The sequence below is a fragment of the Chamaea fasciata genome, unplaced genomic scaffold, assembly GCF_029207755.1.
Source record: "Chamaea fasciata isolate MVZ Bird 193981 ecotype frontalis unplaced genomic scaffold, bChaFas1.0.hap1 SCAF_1, whole genome shotgun sequence".
NCBI classification, from domain to species: domain Eukaryota; kingdom Metazoa; phylum Chordata; class Aves; order Passeriformes; family Sylviidae; genus Chamaea; species Chamaea fasciata.
This window is the reverse complement of record NW_027094086.1, coordinates 116469925-116489302: the sequence shown is the minus strand read 5'-3', so window position 1 is coordinate 116489302 and position 19378 is coordinate 116469925. Positions and strand designations below refer to the sequence as shown.

Sequence of the window (19378 nt, the reverse complement as noted above, 5' to 3'; positions counted from 1 at the left end):
GACATGCCTTCTGACACAATGTAGAATTCTAACCTCATCACATATACCTCAGATGAAAAGTTCCCAGTTCACTAAATCTGTCAACATACACCAAGAGAAAAGCGTACATTCAATTGAAGTGTGCTGTAACACACATCAAAATTAAACCTATGCTGAAAAAGATTTAGACAGATGCTAATAGGGGCTTAGAATATTTGGATAAATTCCCCAAATCTGTATTTCCACCCAGCCAATCTGACTTGGCCAGAATGTGGGAAATCTGACTATGCAGGGTTATTTGAGGTTTCCTATCTAAAGCTAACAGTGCATTAATCAAGCTTGATTAAGAGGAGTAACCGGTAAAAAAAAAAAAAAAAAATTTAAAAACAACTCCCTTTGAATTCATGAAGTTGCATTTGGTGTGTTAATTTAACCTGGAACCTGAATCTGCCTTAGGCCATTCACCTACTACCAATACAGTAAGTTGTACCATGGGAATAAATGGAACTGTTTCTGAATTAAGGTCTGATCCTGTCTATGTTGGCATGTGTCAGCACTCATGATCGGCATACTTTGTTACCATGAAAAAATAACATTTACCTCCTACACTGTGCTTTGATTAGTACATAAACTACAGAACCCAGGTCTATGTTGCCTCTAAACTTCCATGGTTCCAACATCAAGCATCTAAATTGCATTTTTTTCAAAACCAGATGTAGCTCTGCTTTCCGATGATTCAGTTCTGAAGTCAGCACTGTCACACTATTGGTGCATTAATGGGGTTTTGAGTGAACTGAAAAGTCTGTCTACTATCCCAGTAATTACTTCAGCTGTAAAAATTAAGGACACAGAGACCATTGGGCTTGAGCTGCACTGGTGTAAATGCCATCAATATATTACAAAAGGTTCCATGTGAAAAGGTGGTATTATTTGAATTACCAGCCTCAGATCTTTTCTGTGGACCACCAAGATTCTTGTAGCATAACATTCAAGAAATACTGCCTCACCTAAACTAAATTAATCTCAAGTGTACATATGGCAAATGGCTTGGAAGAACTAACCGTGTTCTCTTTGTTGGTAACAAAACAGTGCAGTGAGTTTGCTGACCATGTCATGAGTGACCTTTTGTAATTTGTTTGTATTTTTCTTGTGTCTGCACATATAGCCATAGCTGAGGCAATGGATGAGCTCCAAAAGAGCTTTCTCTAATGAGAAATGAAAGCTGTGTTAGGTCTGGATTTGTTCCAAAATGAACACCAGAAAAAATGTATTTCTGCAACATCAGGCTCTGAATTTTACGCTAGTATGTATTATTTATTTTAGACAGAGCCCAAGGGAAATGGAAATATAAAGAAGAGACTCTCTTCAATTGTGGAAGATGAAGATGAGGAAGAAGAGGGAGAAGAAGAGAGCAGCACCCTTTCAACAATTGATACACGAAGCACAAATAGCTCTCAGCAGAAGAAGACTACAAGCAGTAAAAGCCACCTAGGGAGAAACTTGAAGCAGTTGGCCTCAGGAACTGTGCCCTTTCATTCCCCCATCCGTGCTTGCAGCTCAAACCCTTCAAGAGCCAAACATGAAACAGAGCTCCATTACTACTCCAGAAGGAAGGAGAAAAACCTTAAATTGTACCTGTCAGCACTAACCACCAGTGGCCCACCAGATCTGAGCCCAAGGTAATAGTTATGAATGGTCATTTTCTTCTCTATCATGTAACTCTTATTAAAAATATCATGATTTTGACACTATAAGGATTATTCTTCAATAGTTTATATTTCTGTTCATCCCACATTATTGCAGGAACCATTTCACACTATGCAGAATGTTATGACTTCAGAACTTTATTGCAAACTAAAGTATTTTTACATATAAAAAGGGCAGTAGAAAAAAATGAGCAACTGCAAAAATATCTATTTAAATAGTATGGCCTTATGGAATCATTTTGTCTATAATATTTATTCCCCCAATAGCACTAGGAAACATTCTGAGTCCATCAGATATACAAAAATTTAGGAAGCAAGTAGATGAAATTATAGCATAGCCATGAAAATGCAAAAAATTACTGGAGTAGAGAACTATAATGGAAAACAATTGCCTAGCAATTCTGGAAAGTATTTAGAGGGTTTTTTAATTAGAGACAGGAAATCTGATAATGAAAGTTACACAGAGTTTAGCAAATCCATTTTGCTGTGTCTTTTGACATTAAAAAGCATCATATAACAATTTATTGAGGTATTACTAGTGTGCAATTTAAAATAGTTCAATTTTTTATTTGTACACTACTTACAAGTGATTTATGTAACTTTTTTCTAGATTGCTGCACTGCAATCGTATTTTTAGGACCAGTTCTTTAGAGAAATCACATACATACATACATACATACATACATACATACATACATACATACATACATACATACGTGGAGAAGCAGTAGTTCATCTTCCAGTTCGAGTTTTGTCTTCTATACATTGATGTGGTTTACGTGTCCTTACTTTATTAATTAGAGACAGAATGGAATTTTCAGGAACTTGCCCTTGTAAATGTGAAATAGCCACAGTTTGAGCAATATTTGTTTAACACTGTCAAAGCACCAGTCCCTAGAGATACAATCATAAAAAGGACATGGAAGATTATCTAGAACCCTTTCCTGCTTGTAATATATTTTGTTGGTACAGACAAATTTCAAATGGTAGCAGGATACAAAACAATTTTAGTCTTGTCATAAAATCATAGAAATCGCAGAATCATTTAGGTTGGAAAATACCTCCAAGATCGAGTCCAGCCTTTGATGAAACATCGCTATACAAACCATAGCACTATGTGATATTTTCTCATTTGTTTCCTAGATGTCATATGAATTTGGTTCAGTCAGCTATGAGTAAAGGTCATTATCATTCATATAATAAGTGATTATTCAGGGAAAAGCTACTTTTTATATTTTCTGCTGAAATGTAGTCTTGCTCATTATTGCTGTGAACTTATGCAGCCAGACATTGGCACCCCAGGCTGCAAAAGGAAGGATGAAAAAAGTATGTTTAAATAGATTATTTCCTGTTTCCATTCATAATTTTATAACTGCAGACTAATCCTGTTAATAGGCTGGAAAATTGGCCCAAGATGTATGTTTTTCAGCCTTTTTTTTCCCCCAGACAAAACAAAAATTTTCATGTTATCCCCTAGAATGGGCTTATATTATTAGAATATTTAAACTGACAAGTTAATACCACTTTAAAAAATAGCCTTAAGTGTTTCCTTGTAAGCATTAAGGAGAAAATAAGACCTTAATTAAAATCCTCATTTATACTTGGTGTTGGCAAAGGAAGGCAAGGGAAAGCCAAGACTCTGGTTGAAATATCCAGTCAGTGCTGTTCTGAGGTGTATAACCACAGTTTCTTAAGAAAATTCTGCTGTGGACGTTTTCGAGAGAAAACTAACTAGAATTTTTTACAGGTACTTCAGGTTCTTTCTTTGTGCCCCACAGTGAAAGCAAGAAAGCTCAGAGGCTGGGGTCAAAATTTTAAAGAGCTCTTGGTGCAAGGAACAGAAGCTAGAATTCTAATTTCTAGAATAGAGCCCTGGTCTTCCCAATTGCTTTTTGGGTACTGCCTATGAAGTGGAAGAGCACCAAAAGGAAGGAAATGTAAGTGATAATAAAGGCAGCCCTAGTAGGAGGCATTTATTTAATTGGATCTCCTCATACCCATATGTAGGAGTTCACTCTAGTCCTAAGCAACTGGATAGAAGAGGCCACATTTTAATCTTTTCTGATGTTTTTGGCTTCTAGGAGTGGACTTTTCTGTTTTCAGGAGAAAATTTAGGGCTGTAAAATAGCTGATCCAGAGAAGGGTGAGGCTTATCAATTGCCTTTGTGCCCTCATGTTTTCAATTTACTAGGTTATGCAGTTCCCCAGCCAGCACCTTGTATATGAATAAGCTTATTGCACATTATGTATTTCCCACATAGAAGCCTGGCACTCCACAACTAGGTATTTTTGCTAATATAATTTCCTTTTAGTCTGAATCTCTAAAAACTATAAAGAATGTAGCATCTATAAATTCCAAGTCACATCAGAGTAAGTTTTCTCCTGTGTGCTTTAAAGGCAGTTAAAATGTTAGCATTTTATATAATTAGAAACCTCTACAAAAGCAATATTGGTGTTTAAAATTTGCCTTTTGAAGCAGTGAGGCCAAATGGCAGAGGTCTGAGTTACGCGGGTCTTTCAAGCCAAATACATCTCTGTGTTGTCTGTTCTTTCTTCCTCCAGGCCTTTCCAGTCAAGAAGTTTTCCTGAAAATATCTTTATTAGATGAAAAGTCTAGTTTCGATGATCACAGATTTATCTCCAATGACTGAGAGGCTAAGAACTTTCTATCTTAGCCCTTTCATATTAGTAATTAACTCATCTGTCTATGGAAAGACAGAATATGAAGACTGTTCCTGGACAAAACAAGAAATTGATGTTTCATATCAGCCAACTAGCTGTTGCATATTCTCTTTCATTCACTTCAAAAAAGTTCTCTTTATAGAACAATTTATTTTAACTGTGAACAGAAAATATTTATAATTATATATTTTTAATACTGTGTATTGGTTCCTCCAATACTGGTTTTCTATTCTTTGCATGCAGAACTTGATTATTGTATAAAATACTGCTTCTTTTCTATTTTCCTTTGGCTTTCTTGGCATTGCAAATTACAGATAACTGTTATGCATGGGTAGAAATAACTGGCAAAAATACCTTTTCTAGTAGTCCAATCCAATTCCGTTATTAATGTAACTGGGACACTGCAGACTGGTCTGCACATCTTCCTGTATGGAATTTACAAACAAGATTTCCCTGCCTGAGCTAGTTCATTTTAAAGAAATTTAGAATACCTATTTGCATGGAAATGACACTTTTGACTGAAGTTTACAGAGATGTTTTCATAAATATATTATGTTCAGACTTAAGCTCTGCCTGAGTAAACCTAATATAAGAGCCTGATTATGTGCAGGGAGATTTTAGCTCCACAAGAGCATAGTGAAGCCTCTTAAGGTTGTGCAGAAGAAAGAATAGCAATAGATTACTGTAGATATGAAACGCAAACTATAGTCCATATATCTTTAGACTGAACCCAGAATACGCTGCAAAAGTCATGAAAATTTTGAAACCTCAGTTAATTATACTTGGCCTCACACTCCTTCCATTATCAGTTATTTTAATTTTTAGTGGCACACAAGAAGTTATGCCAATATAATAGGTTCTGCTTTTTTCTAAACTTAATGTTGTGAAAAATTTACCATTGTTTAAAAATGTGCCCTTTAGGAGTAATTTTTACAACATAATTATGAACGTGATGTTTATGAAAGTGCTCCATTACTCCAACTTTTCTCAACAGAATTGTCGATGGGATTGAGGATGGAAACCATAATGAAGAAAGCCAAACCTTTGACTTTAGCTCTGATCAGCTCAGGCAGGAGTCCAGCTTGTCTCCTACAACTGGAGGTGAGCGTTGCCTGGGAAAATCACTTTGTAAAGAAAACAGTTTTCATGCCTGCTTTTTGTTCCCCTTTATTTCTTTTATCGTCACTAGTGGCATAAATAGATTAAACCTATATTTGTACTCTCAGTACCATTTCAGTGCCACAATGGTAAAAAAATACAACAAGGTCCCAAAGATCATTTCTTGTTTTCCTGCTAACAGATAGTCATGATAAAACAGTTTGTGGAGGGAACTGTTTTTTCGTGCATTATGCTTTACCAGAATTGTAGAATCTGCCTCATACTCCCAAACCTTTGGTCCTGAAAGGTACTAAACACAAGGACAAAATTGAACATATAAACATTCCAAATACCAAACTGAAAAAAATACAAGCCATAAAAAAGAAAAAAAAAAAAACAACCCAAACAACAGCAACAAAACCAACCAACCAAAACAAAAACAAAAACAACACACAAAAAACCAACAAACACCCAATTCATTAAGAGCCAAACCTGGCCCTTAATATTTTTAAAGGTATTTAGAGAAGTGAAGGAGTAAGGAAGTATGTAGATTTCTAAAAGAGTGAAAACCTTGAATAACATGCGGTTTTAGGAAGACTTAAATGGCCTACAACCTGAAAAGGCTGATGAAGCAGCACCACAAAGCAATGGAACTTGTCAAGATGAAGGGAAAAAAAGATTAAAGAGACAGACGGACTGTTTCCAACATCCACTCTTTTAGAAGTAAGCAGTCCTCACATAGTACCTTTATCATGGGGGCAACTAGGACATATATTGCTTCTCTTAAAGCCAAGCAGGAAAATAATAATTAAGGTTTAGCCATATTTATGGTTATTTAAAAAGTGTTGAGCTGTCATGGGGATGGCACCAGGGCTGTTATTTTCATTCCTTTCAGGTCCAGAGTGAAGAGAAAAGTATGGACTTTAGTAATTGCACTGCCCTCAAACATTATACAATGAACATTAAACACATGGTTTAATTTTCATTCTAGCCAACTTCAAAACAGGTTTAAATTTAAAGCAGTGGTTAAGTGCAAGAATACTATTATTGTTTCCAAGTGATTAAACTCATTTATGTGGATTTGAATTCTTTTCAGAGGCTGAAATTGGTGCTGCTGTGCTCGTTATCAAAGCAGAAGAGACCAAACAGCAGATCAGCAGGCTTAATAATGAGGTAACAAGATTTTGTGGGGGTTGAAGGATATTAACAATGGTCCGAGTAATGCTGGAGAAAGCTCAGAAAACTCAGGAATATGATAATTGTGTTATGAATGAGTTTACAAAACTGGGTGAGGTTCCTACATCTAGGGCAGCTTGGGGCTTTTAACTCATTCTCAAATTTTCTACATGAAAACTACATAAAATTTTGTGTCACATGCTAAGGCTAAAACCAAAGTGAGGATTTAGGATCTAGTCTCTTCTGGGTATGCCTGTATTTGTCTCATTCCTCCCATTTAATTCCCCAAGTTCCTTCTCCCAAATTTTCTTGTCTTGATGCATGTTGTGCTTTTAAAGAATTTCCTTGAAAGAAATGCAAATCTGTTCATGTTCAAATTTACATTAAATGATTCAAATCACTTTACCTCTGTTCTGCTTAGGATGAAAGAGAACTTCATCCCTTCCTGCTCAAGCAATATGACCTGAGGAATGCAGGGCCAATAGTGTTCAGTGGTGCTTTCTATTCCTCCCTTTAAAAACTTCAAATTTGTAATCAACTATCAATTCAACACTGAGGAGATGATCAGTGGCTAAACTGTATCATTTATGCAGTCCTGGCAGTACTTTACCTAACAAGATTAAAGAATCAGACTAACTCCACAGTTGTATTGCAAGACTAAATCTGTTCCCAGCCTACTGTTTTTCAATGTGAAAAGATTAGATACAATTCCCTATACTTCCACATAAGGAAACATTTTTAAAAGTTCCACCACACAGTTTCACTTCTTCCCTGAGCTCTTTGGTTGCCTGAAATGTCAAGTTTTATTTTTATTTTTCCTTCTTTACTGTGTACATTTAATCTAGTTATTATTTTCCACTTAAAAAGTATTGGGTTTGTAGACCTCTTTCATCCTGAGTCAGATTCACTTGGTTAGATAACTTAAATATCCTAAGCTAAGACTGCATGCATGGTTAGTTAGTTACTATGACTGCATCATTTCATTTGTATGTCAAACTATAGAGTTCAGATAAAAGTCTCATGACCCGTTGACTATGGATCATGAAAAACTATGCGTTTTTATAGGATTTGGCCAAAGAACTCAAGAAAAACTTCAAGATGTTCATTGACACCACCATCATGATAGAAAATTACATTTCTTACGTAATGACATTGAAACACACATGTCATATTGATTCATCCCTTTTGAGGACAGTAATTTTTAAAAATAGGAGGATGTATTCTGTGGCTATCTGCAAGAGGCAATTGGAAAATATATCATGGTGATAGATGTTCCAAGGCAGGCATCTTGTGCATTAAATAAACATTTCATCTGGAACAGTTCTAGGATTCTCATGCTTTTCTGATGAAAAGTGATTTAAAAAAATCTTGGAGCAGGGTAATACATAAATCAAAAAAAGAAAAAAGCCTCCACATATTCAATAGGTCATTTCTCTCCACATACATTTTTAATTTTGTTCTAATAATACTATCTGAACAAAATGTTACGCCACTTGTTTGTTCACATTAACAAAACACAGACAGTAGGACTAGATTTAGATTTCATAGGTAATATTCTGGGCTCAAATCCCAGAGACGGATGGGTATCCTCCAAGTCCTCCCATGGATCAAACTTTACACTGGAAAACTGCATGACTGAAAGGCTCCTTAATTGCGTATTCTACATATACTCAAACATGGCCCAGCTGGAGTTTCTGAAGTGATAGTACTGAGTTGCTGCTTACCCAAATGAGCCTCTGGGTAGCCTTGCTGATCCACAGGAGCTGCTGGTTGTAGTTTTCTGTTGTTATATTAAGTATAGAATATTTGTATACCCAGTGCTTTCATCATTCCATCATTTGATGATGACCAGTAATAGGAACTTATCACTGATGCTGCAGCAGACTACTAGCAGTAATTAAAATATCAGCAGAGTCAGAAACAAAGTTCTCTGTTAAAGACATGCAGTCTCTTCCTGGTAAAGAAAATGAGAGAAAACAGGTCACAAGTAGCCAGCAGCAGTAAACACTGTCATTAATACATTTTCCAGCAGAGATCAGAAATCAGTCAACAAATGTAAAAACAACTGCTTTCATGAAAGGCAATTGCATTAAAACAGTTCACTAGTTAGCTTAGAAACATTTCAGCTGTTCGTGGGGGGAGAAAAGATGTCTTTCCATTCAGACTTTCAATAGAGTCTCTTGTTAGCAAAGCAAAGCAAAAAGTTACCCCAGAGAAAAATCTACAAAATTAGCTATATCTAGTTTAGAAATGCAGTTGAGCTCTTGGCAGTATTTTAGGTATATGGAATTCACTACATAATCCAAATGTCATTTCATTTACCTAAGAGAGTAACAGAATTCAGTGCCTTGGTTTCACTTCTCAGATTTGTTAACTTTAGTAGTAATTCCTCTAAGGTGAGTAGTCTCCAGAGTCAGCACAGTCGAGGTGAGACAAACTTGGACACAGACCTCATTGCTGCTGTACAGCTCCATGGTTTCGCTGCTCAGCCACTCAACCACCTTTTCACTTCCTCACCTAACTTCACTGTTCATTGAGCCTGCATGAGATTCAAGCTAATATAGGAATTTTGTTTCAGGTCAGTATTGCAAAGTAGAGTGGAATAGGACTACTTTATCTCCTACCAAGTTTGTCCTTTCCACTTAGAATAAATAATCACTGAATAAAGCAGGCATGACATTCATTGTAGTTCAGCAACTTCAGTATATGGCAGGTGAGAGCTAAGGTTCAGGTTCTTGTTCTGGTAAAAACACAGTTATTTAAGCAATATTTTCAAGATTAGGGTACTGGATATCAGCATTGTCCATTTGCTGAACTGGGGGAAAGCTTGATTCAAAGTCGTGCTCCAAACCAGGCAGAGCAAGAATTCAGGAAGAGTATTCTGCCTTAGGAGTCTGTGTCCTTCCTTTGCAGAGATCCGTACAGCTGGCCTGGTCTTTCCAATGCATTTGTCTGCAAAGGCTGATCAAATGAGTGTGTCTGAACATTGAGCATATCTTCAGAGACATCATTCATCTGATGCAACCATAGATAACTACTAAGGAGCCCACAGAGTAAAAATATGAAACCACTAAGCAGGTTTTCTGAGGTATACAGGTGGCCAAGACATCCAGATTAAAGCATCTGCCTATCACTGTCAATTGTCTGTATCTTACTAGGCTTTTAACTCTCTATCATTTGAATGCCACTGTGTGAAAAGAGCAGAGAAACACTTTTCCGTTGATTCAGTTTGGAAAACCCAAACCTGAATTATTTAAAACAGACCAGTTAAAATAAGAAAAATACCCAATATTTAGTCATATTTCCCCCCCATAATTACATGTACACACTCTCCATTCAAAAGCATGGGTACATGATTTTGAGCTCAGATCAAAAGGCCATCTCAGGCAATGCATGAAGACAAACTCAGATTGCTTTGTCATGTCCCCTGGTTTCCTCCTAAGCAACCCAGCTTCAGTGCAACCACCCTCAGCTTCAGAAATCTGGGGGCTGATTCCATGCTTTACCACATTAGTAGATCCCACAATCACAGTACAAAAACAGTATAATGAACACAGTACTCATATTTCTCCCATTCAACAAAAAAACAAACAAACATGAGGAAATATGAATGTGGTCAGGTTTTGAGCTAGATAATTGCCTTCTATTTAGCTCCACATTGGAGCACTTAGTGGAAATTCAGCTATTTTTAATTTTAGGTTTTTTAAATGCAAGTACTTAAAATACCCTAAGCATCTGGCACTTATGCAGAACAGAGAAAATATATTCACAGGGATATTTAACTTTCATCTAACAAAAGGAACAATCCTAAACAAATATGTTTATTTTCCAAATCATAAATTTTATGCATATATTATTTTTAAATGGATTTCAAATCCAGCTGCCAAAAATCAATCCATTCTCCTCTCAGTACAGAAGAAAAAGCATTTTTAATAGTAAAAATATATGCAAATGATAATCAAGGCCACTAAACAAAATCTGGTGAAGCTAATCAGGCTTTCAGTTTTACATAGGGGATATACTGTTAAAGTTCAATTTGTGACTTGAGAGTTCATATAATGAACTCGCTTGACTTAGAGTAATTAAATACATGTTCTTCTTAATAAGTTCATAACTATGTTATCACACGAGAGAAATTACTTTGCAGCAAGGCTATCCCAGTGATTTTGTTTGTAAAACTTTCTTCAATCAAGAAAAATATGGCAAAAAATGAACTAAATTACATTTATGGATGATGAAAACTACAAAAACAAATCTATCCATTTTGGATTTTAGCCACGTAAATTTCACATTAAAGCCAAGACATAAACCAAGTATCATTTGTATGAAAAAATAAAAGCTTTCTAAACAATGCATGCAGAGTAAACATACTTTGCTTACAGAGGTTTTTAAAAATACATCTTCTCTTTTAGCACTGACATTCATGTTTTCAAAGAACTTCTACCTTGTTGTTTTGTCTCTCTACTGTCACACTTTGGTAGCTGTAGAGAAGCCTTTACAGCTAACTTTTTTCTCTTTTTAATGTTAGTTTAAGAGGTATTGGCCGATTAAGGTAACAAAAATAGTTGATGCTCTAAATCTTAGATTGTATTATTTTTAAGCAGAACACACTGCACATACATGGCATAAGTTCTATATGCTCTGATGTGTCCCTTGCACTTTTCCTTGGTGGAAAGGCACCTGATACAAAGGAATTAACCAAGCAACTATGTAGTATACAAATCAACTGGATACCAAAACCTGACCTCAAATGTGAATAAAAAACATTATTACCATGACAGATGATGAGGATTGTCCAGTTAATCTCTAATAGGCCTTTCAAAAGATCCTCATAAGATCTATTTTTCCAACATCTAAATTCAGTGCCTGTGGGTATGGAAGTTCATAAGTTCACTGCTTTTTCTTTTTTGCCTAGAAGATCATAAGAAAAAGTTGATTGGTGTTCTCCTTCTAAAGTCAATTTATTTTTGAAGCATGCTATTCCAGTAGATCTCAGCAAAGCAAATTCCTTTTGACTTTCTTTGCCCATTACATTTGCTAAAAAACTCTTCATTGGAATCATTTTCTTTTGAATTGTCTTTGGTGACATATTTGAAGTCACTGACAAGGTACACAATCTCAAGCAGCCTTAGTAATTCCTTGTGAAGAGAACCCCCTTCTAGAGTTCAATTAAAGAAAACACACTCTTTGTATATCCTGGGAGTATGATCAATGCCCACAAAGTGTCATTCAGCAGAACTCCATAGATATTTTTATATAATACTCTGCATAGGTGGAATATTATATTCATGCCTCTGACATTTTCTTTTCAGATGTAATGTTTAACATTTATCTTTCTTGAATTTCATATCACTGATATTTAAAAGTGAACATGAATTCCATTTAGACATTAAAAATAAACATTAAATAAAAACAGATCAGGATCAGGTGGTAAAAATAATATCTTAAAAAGTTCATGGATGACAGCAAACTATTGTTCATAAATCATTCCAATCATGTAAGAATCCAGCTTATGGTGGATTCTTATGTCCACCTCACATTTTCTAGTAGTTCTAAAAGAATGTCAGGCAGACCATAACATCTTAGAAGTCTTCTGACAAGATGTATATTACATCTAAAGTTTCTTCTTATAATTTAAAAGAGCTTTTCAGTTAAAGAGAATTATAGTTTTGCCATTGTTTATTCTTAAGAAACATAATGTTTATTCTTCTCTTTTAACTATTCCTTTAGATGCTTATAGAAATTTTCTGTTTAATATTTTTGCCCTATATCATATATACTACCTCAGGCTTGCTTTCATAAGTACATATTGCCAGTTCTCCTCTCCCAGCCACCTGGGATTTCCACAATCCTCCATTTTCTCTCAATCAGTCAGTTTGTCCCTGGTAGTTTTTGAGTTACTTGAAGCAGTAATTTCCAAACCTGATTTTCTTATTGCCACCATTATGCTGATACCATCCTGATTCTTTGCCAGCCTGAAGGCATAGTCCATATCCAACAATCATAGAATGATGAAATGGCTTGTCTTGGAAGAGTTCTTAAAGATCACCTAGTTCCAATCCCCCTGCCATGGGCAGGGGCACCTGCCACTAGACCAGGTTGCTCAGAGCCCCATCCAACCTGGCCTCAAGGGATGGGGCACCCACAGCTTCCCTGTGCAATCTGTTCCAGTGCCCCACCACATTCACTGTAAAGAATTTCTTCCTAATATTTAAACTAAACCTACTGTCTGTCAGTTTGAAGACATTACCCCTTGTCCTGTCACTACATGCTCTTGTAAATGATCCCTCTCCATCTTTCTTGCAGCCTCCCTTCAGGTACTGGAAGGCTCCCTTTAGGTTATTTCAAAGCCTCCTTTTTTCCAGGCTGAAAATTCCCAATTCTCTTAGCCCTTCCTTGTAGGATAGGTGCTCCATACTTCTACTCAACTTTCCTCCCCTACCCCTCTGCCTCCCGTCTCCTTCCCTGTCAATGAAGACTCACTCTCAATGAAGAGCTGCAATTTAGTATTAAAACTGCACTTTGGGAACACCTTTTCTAGACTGAATTTCATGGGATCCCTGTTAACTTGAATGTGTTTAACTAATCTAGTCCTTTATACTCCTCTCATCTATCCTGATGTGTTTAATAGCAATAATCTTGGTGTCCTAATTTACGCAGACAGATTGGTCACTGGAGCTACCAAAGAGCTGGCTAGAGAGTCAGAAGACAAATGACCAAATTTCCTACTCCTACACAGTAAAGCCAATTACACAACCTTCCAGATTCCTGGATTTATTTCACTGAAACGGAATCATCATATCATTGCACAAATCCTATCGATTTAATCTGAACTCAGATTAGCTGCACTGGATTTTTTTTTCCCTTCTGCAACTAGCTTTGTTTCTAAAGCCATTAAATCAGAAACGTCTGTCACCATAATACCAATGGCTACAGAACTCCTGATAGATGACCAGTGAAGAGTCTCTCTCTGCTCAATTCTCATTTCATTCATTCAACAACACAGTCAGTAAGAAACAGAATACCAGCAGTTAGTCAATGTGAGCCTTCAAAGGCAACTCATTCTAGCTGAAAATCTCCCTGACTTAATGCAAAACCAGAATATAAGAAGCAATGAAAGACCAAGCAAGGGGATAAAGAAGCTGCCATATACACTGCAAGCCAGGCAGCTCCTCCACTATGCCAAAATGCAGCTTCCATTTCTCAAGAAGCCAATATTCATCTTCATTTCTTTGGGTGTTCAGAAAGAGTCATAGCAGGAAGATATCTGGGTCTGAAGTTTGAATTTCAAAAGCGAGTAAACATAGAGAAAAATATGTACAAATCAGAACCAGCTTCTAATCAGAAAAAAGTCTTATTCCAGATTTATCCAGGAACAGTGATGAGAGCTAGGCATTGCAGTTGAAAATTTGTCTTTAAAAAACTTATATATTGGAATATATAATGGAAAAACAAATAAATCTGTTTAGCCATTTAAACAAAGCAATAAGAATCATCATCATCTTAAATCACACCATTCCTACCTAACTACATGGAACAAAATAGTCAAACTGCTCAACAGTTTAATAATAGTAGTAAAGAAAAATAGTCTTCCTTCTGAAACTGTCAAAGTAATCTGAAAATACAAAATACATCTACTAAAAATTTTATTTTAACCTCCATTTAAATATATTCTTTCCTGCTAGCATAGTCTACTTAACAGGCACCAGCTCATTGCTTTCAACCAGTTTGAGAAGCACCTCTTGCTACTTGAAGCTAAATCTGTATAAAACCCAGTTTCTACATCCAGAAACATTGCAGTATCTTTTTCAAGTCCTAGGAAGTGTTAAGGCAGCCTTTCAAGTATATTTGGGATCTCAGAGATAATTTTAAAGCCGTCTGCCTAGCTCAGCACAAACCATTTGTACCAGTAGCTGTTTTGCCTAGCAATAATCAGTGAGCTCCTGAAAAGAGTGCAGCCTTACCAGCATGCCAAGAATCAGCCCTTTTTCCTCAGTAGGAAACTGTACTGCTTCCAGTTTCTCTTTCATAGACTTAAAATTCCTTCAATTTTTAATCCCAGTTCTTTTGCTCTTTCTCAAACACCAAGAAATTCTTAATAGTACTGATAAATCTTTTTCCCTGTTACACTTTTTTATTTGCATCTGCTCAGGGATCTCTGCAGGGTATAAAAATAATAGCATAAATAGTGTAAGATTAGTAGGAACACTAATAGTATGCTATGCATGTATAGAGTTATAATAATATAGAGACAGATAATAATTAATAGTGACATACATACTGAAGCTTTGATCTTGTAATCTTGTAATTGTAAAATCCTGAAAGCTACGTATTTTTTTGTGTATGTGACATCCAGAATGGGTCCAAACAGATCTTACTAACAGGAAGCGGTGAATTAAGTTTGGCATAACTACTCTATCACACTACTGGAAACCATTAAAGCCTACCTTATAGGGGTTTATCAGGTAAATTCCTGTGTTGGTGCAAGAGAAAGTTTATGAGAAGACAACACTCTGTAAGCTAGGTGATATATCAAAAATAGAGTATCTGGGCAATAGAGCAAATTGTAATTAACAGAAATTCAGGGCTGTAACAAGTGCTGATGCTGGGATTGATTTTTGCTGTATTTTCTTAATGAATTGGCAAAAGAAATATTCTAAATGATGATTAAACTTCTAAAAAGCTCATAAGTGATGAGAAATAGAAAACAAAAACATGGATCAAACCAAACAAGACATTTTAAAATTGTGGATATTTTCACACAGCATTCATAGTTTAGATAAGGTACATACTCATAAGGTAGTGTCAATATTTCTATTTGCACACCTGCAGAAAGCCCTGGAAAAATTACGCAAGTTGGGAAATTATACACAGAAAGTCGTTGCTGTACCCACAAGGTGTAGGGGTCAGCGACAATCCTAAAAAGAACTGATGACCACTGAATCTAGATAGCCACGAGTTTGATTGTCTGTCTTCCCCCATTCTTCCCAAAAAAGCTTTTGGAGGTTTTGCAATATCATCTCCTATAGTCCAACAGAACACAGGAGTTCTTGTGAAGTTGATTTGTCCAGAAATCTCACTGATTTCTTATGGTCTGATGGTACCAAGAACCTTCATCGGCTGCTCTGACCCCACAGGAAGCCTGTTCACAAAACACTTTGGCAAAATATTTTCATTTCTCACATTAACTGAAGTTATCACTCATTTAAAACTTGATCTCAGCCGGCAGAAAGGGATCCCACGGCATTTTCTATCACCCGTGACTCAATTAGACAACAAGGCAGAAAGAAAGAGGTGCAGAGACACAGAGATCCTGTCATCTGCCACTCAAGAGTCTCCTCCCTTTAAGAATTTTCTCTCCAGAGGCAGTGTGATCACTGCAAAACTATTAAACAATATCTTAGGTTTGACCTCCAAGCTCAGAGAAAAATAAATAGATCTATAGGAGCTGTATTGAAGCTTCCTACTTTCTTCTCTGAATTACTTTATAATTATTGTGCCTGTAGTAACACAATCAAACTCAGCCGGAAATGTATTTCTAGCAGATTTCTTCAGAATTATCTTGCCAGAAAAATGAAAATTAGTCTGTGCAGGTCATCTAACCAGTGGTGTCTTTACATAAGGTCAAAAAAATTCTCCCTGAATTACCTTTTTTTCTTTTTGACATGTGGCTTGAAGATGAATGTGCAGTCATGTCTTTTTTTCAACAGAGTAGCATCAGTACGAGAAACTCTATTTATAATGATAATGATAATGACAGTGCTTTGACCTAAAATAGATTAATATCTATCATGGAGACAAATTTAATTTCTACCCTTTGAAATAATGAGTAGGTTACCTGTATGTTTGAGCTAGGCTTTTCATTACCCAGAACATCCTTATAAAGGCCTACAAAATGTCCCCATTAATGTTCAAATGCCAGTCAACTTTAAAACACAAATTCAGAACTTGCCAATCTGATCCCCACCCAAAATAGAAGTGAGGAAAGACTTAACGTACATTATGAAACCAAAGGGATGCTACCAGTAATTTCAGAATTTAAGAGAAATGGTCTAATAAAAAATCTGACTCTTCCTTTTGCACATGCACCAGAGAAATCTATGCAATGGATTACTGTCTGTTATATGTAGCACCTTTCAAGCATACACAATAGTGCATGAAAACAAGCTGTTTCACAACCTTTTACATTTTTTTAAATAATTAAAGGTACAAAGTGGGGTTTAGAGTTTCCAGTTTTTCCCCCTTTTATTTTTTTTGGTTTTAGTAGTAGTCCGCAAGATTTTCACATAACTACTATTTGCATCCAACAACTTAGAGTATGGATTTCTTTTATTTTACTATGAAGACAGCAGTATGCTTCACAGGTACTTCTAAAAGAGATATCACATGATCTCATTTTTATGTAATTCAACGGTATGAAATTTTTTAATAAGAAAGTTTTATGGTTTAAAATATTTAACGATTGATCAAGAAAATGCCAAAGTCACAGCACATCTGGAAATCATCTCAGTTCTGACCCTATGACCATGTTTTACATACAGAGAATCATTTGAAATCAGGTGGATTAAAGTAGCTGGAAGGGCTATTTCCCACACATACAGCAGCAGAGTGCATTTCTTTAGTGTAGGGACACTGTGTCAAAGATCAAAGTTGCTATTGCTAGGAAGAAAAGAGGGATGCATGTGCATATTTTAGGGATGGTGCATGAATAAATAACTGTGATATTTTGCCCTTTCATAACAGATGACAACTTTAAGTCAAGAAGTCTCACAGTTACGTAAGGATATGAAAAATGTGGTGCACCTTCTGGAAAACCTGCTCACGTCCCAGAAGCCTCCAGGATTCTGTGCTGTGCACAGCATATCTCGAAGTCCCACACTGGATAGTCTGCAGTCTCGAGTGGCTTGGACTACACATCAGCCTTGCTCACACATGCAAGCTGGGCATTTCACCTGCACCAAAGCACAAGTTTGTCATGGAAACACATTATGTGACATTTGGAATACAGATCTGTCTTCTGTAGGCAGCAGTCCCCAAAGGACTGAACCCAACCTGCAAAATTCTATGGATGTTGAACTTTACTATACAACAGGCCTTCAAAATTCCCCTTCCCAGTATCAGGTAATCCAGAAAGACAATCTGCAATTCTTAAGATGCACCTCTCCCCATTCAGACACTACCCTGACTCCTCTTCAGTCTATTTCAGCAACCCTTTCACCTTCAGTATGCTCTTCATCAGAGACATCACTACACCTAGTGCTGCCCAGCAGGTCAGAGGAAGGGAGCTTTAGCCAAGGAGCAATCAGCTCACTAAGCCTTGAGAACCTGCCGGGATCGTGGGACCTGGAAGGAACAGCCAGAGTAACTTCTGCACAGACTCCTGATTTCCCAATAGACATTGTGACAAGCACAAGGGATGTTAAAGATAAAGACTGCCAAGCCATAGATGTATGAGAAACAGTAAAGTGGTACTCAAAGCATGTTCTACAGCTGCCAGTTTTAAATTTAGGGAGTACTGCATGACTCTTTTATTTGATCTCTATTTTGGTGATCATGGAGACTTAGAAACATGAAAATTCAGACCTATAGAAAGTAAGAAAAGGTAATGTTGGTTCATACTATAGGAAAAACAATAAATTTCTAGATTCTAGAAGCATGTTGCAAAAACATTTTGAATACAGATTTAACTTGTCTGTTTGGCAGACTTTTGTGATAGTCCAAAGACCCTGAGGGTCAGAGCAGCTGGAAGTCTAGCACAAAGAACTGTCATGGGTGGCTTTTGTTCATCGAAGCAAAGGTTTTCCCTGACTGTCTGACTGTTGTTCCCAAACAATATCTATGGCACTGTTTGCTTCAGGTGATCGTGGGTCCTGCTGGTCTTTTTGTCAGTTCTGTGAAGGCAAAGGGACAATATTCGCTGCATGTCATCTAGACAATCAACCAAATAGAGCTGCTAGAGAGTGCTTAGTTGTTGCACGTTATTTGTCATGTAAATGAAACCTCTTAATTTATCTAAAAATACTATTTTTATATACTTGGTATGAGACATGTACCTAAAAATTATTTAAAATATTTATAAAGAGAATAAGAGTTTGGTTTCATTTTGGTAAAAGCTTGCCGTTTTAACAAGAAATGCACTACCATCATGTATTAGATCAAATACTATTTATTGTTAAGATCTCATGTAGTTTACAAATGGCTTCCCTTTTATGTGCATGCAATTTGCAATGAATGTACTCATTCTGGTGGAATACAAATAAATTAGGGTATTATTTTAATTAAAAAAATAAAAGAGCTGGAATGTTGTATCCTATAGTAAGGCATCACTACTTAAAAAGTGAGTTGTTAGATAACATTAAGTACTCTTGGTTTGTGTCTTAGTATTGCACTGTCATTTGTAAGACCAAGTCAACATTTTAAAATTCATTCATGTTTAGGGGCTTTATATCTGGTTAAGAAAATTAAAAGGTATGAAAAACAATGAGCAAACTGAGGAATATTAGAGAAAACTACAATATTAGTAAGTCTGATTCAAAGACATAAGATTAAAATAATTATTTATCAATTGATCTTTTTGTTTCATCTCTAAAAGCTAGCTTAGATTTTTAGTCAGAATTTTTTAAAAAAGAGAGACTATAGGTTTGACAAATTATTTAATTCAGAATCTAACTTAATGCCCCCCCAATTTTTTTTTCTGGTATATAACGTACCAGAAACATATTGCTACAGTGCAACAC

General features: G+C 36.2%; 1 protein-coding gene and 1 long non-coding RNA gene across 2 annotated transcripts in view; one reads left to right on the top strand and one right to left on the bottom strand.

The window, feature by feature from the left end:
* The window catches only part of KCNH8 (potassium voltage-gated channel subfamily H member 8), a 120087-nt gene extending 100958 nt beyond the window's left edge, over positions 1-19129 (top strand). The window contains exons 12-15 of the mRNA XM_066194718.1: positions 1303-1658; positions 5362-5468; positions 6562-6638; positions 17385-19129. Coding sequence (XP_066050815.1) covers positions 1303-1658; positions 5362-5468; positions 6562-6638; positions 17385-18095 — 1251 coding nt within the window. The 3' untranslated portion in view covers positions 18096-19129. The remainder of the gene's footprint in view (positions 1-1302; positions 1659-5361; positions 5469-6561; positions 6639-17384) is intronic.
* The window catches only part of LOC136295968 (uncharacterized), a 74509-nt gene continuing 62992 nt past the window's right edge, over positions 7862-19378 (bottom strand). Inside the window, exons 3-4 of the long non-coding RNA XR_010722847.1 lie at positions 17445-17593; positions 7862-8595 (exon numbers count right to left, since the gene is read on the bottom strand). This is a non-coding gene — a long non-coding RNA (uncharacterized lncRNA). The remainder of the gene's footprint in view (positions 8596-17444; positions 17594-19378) is intronic.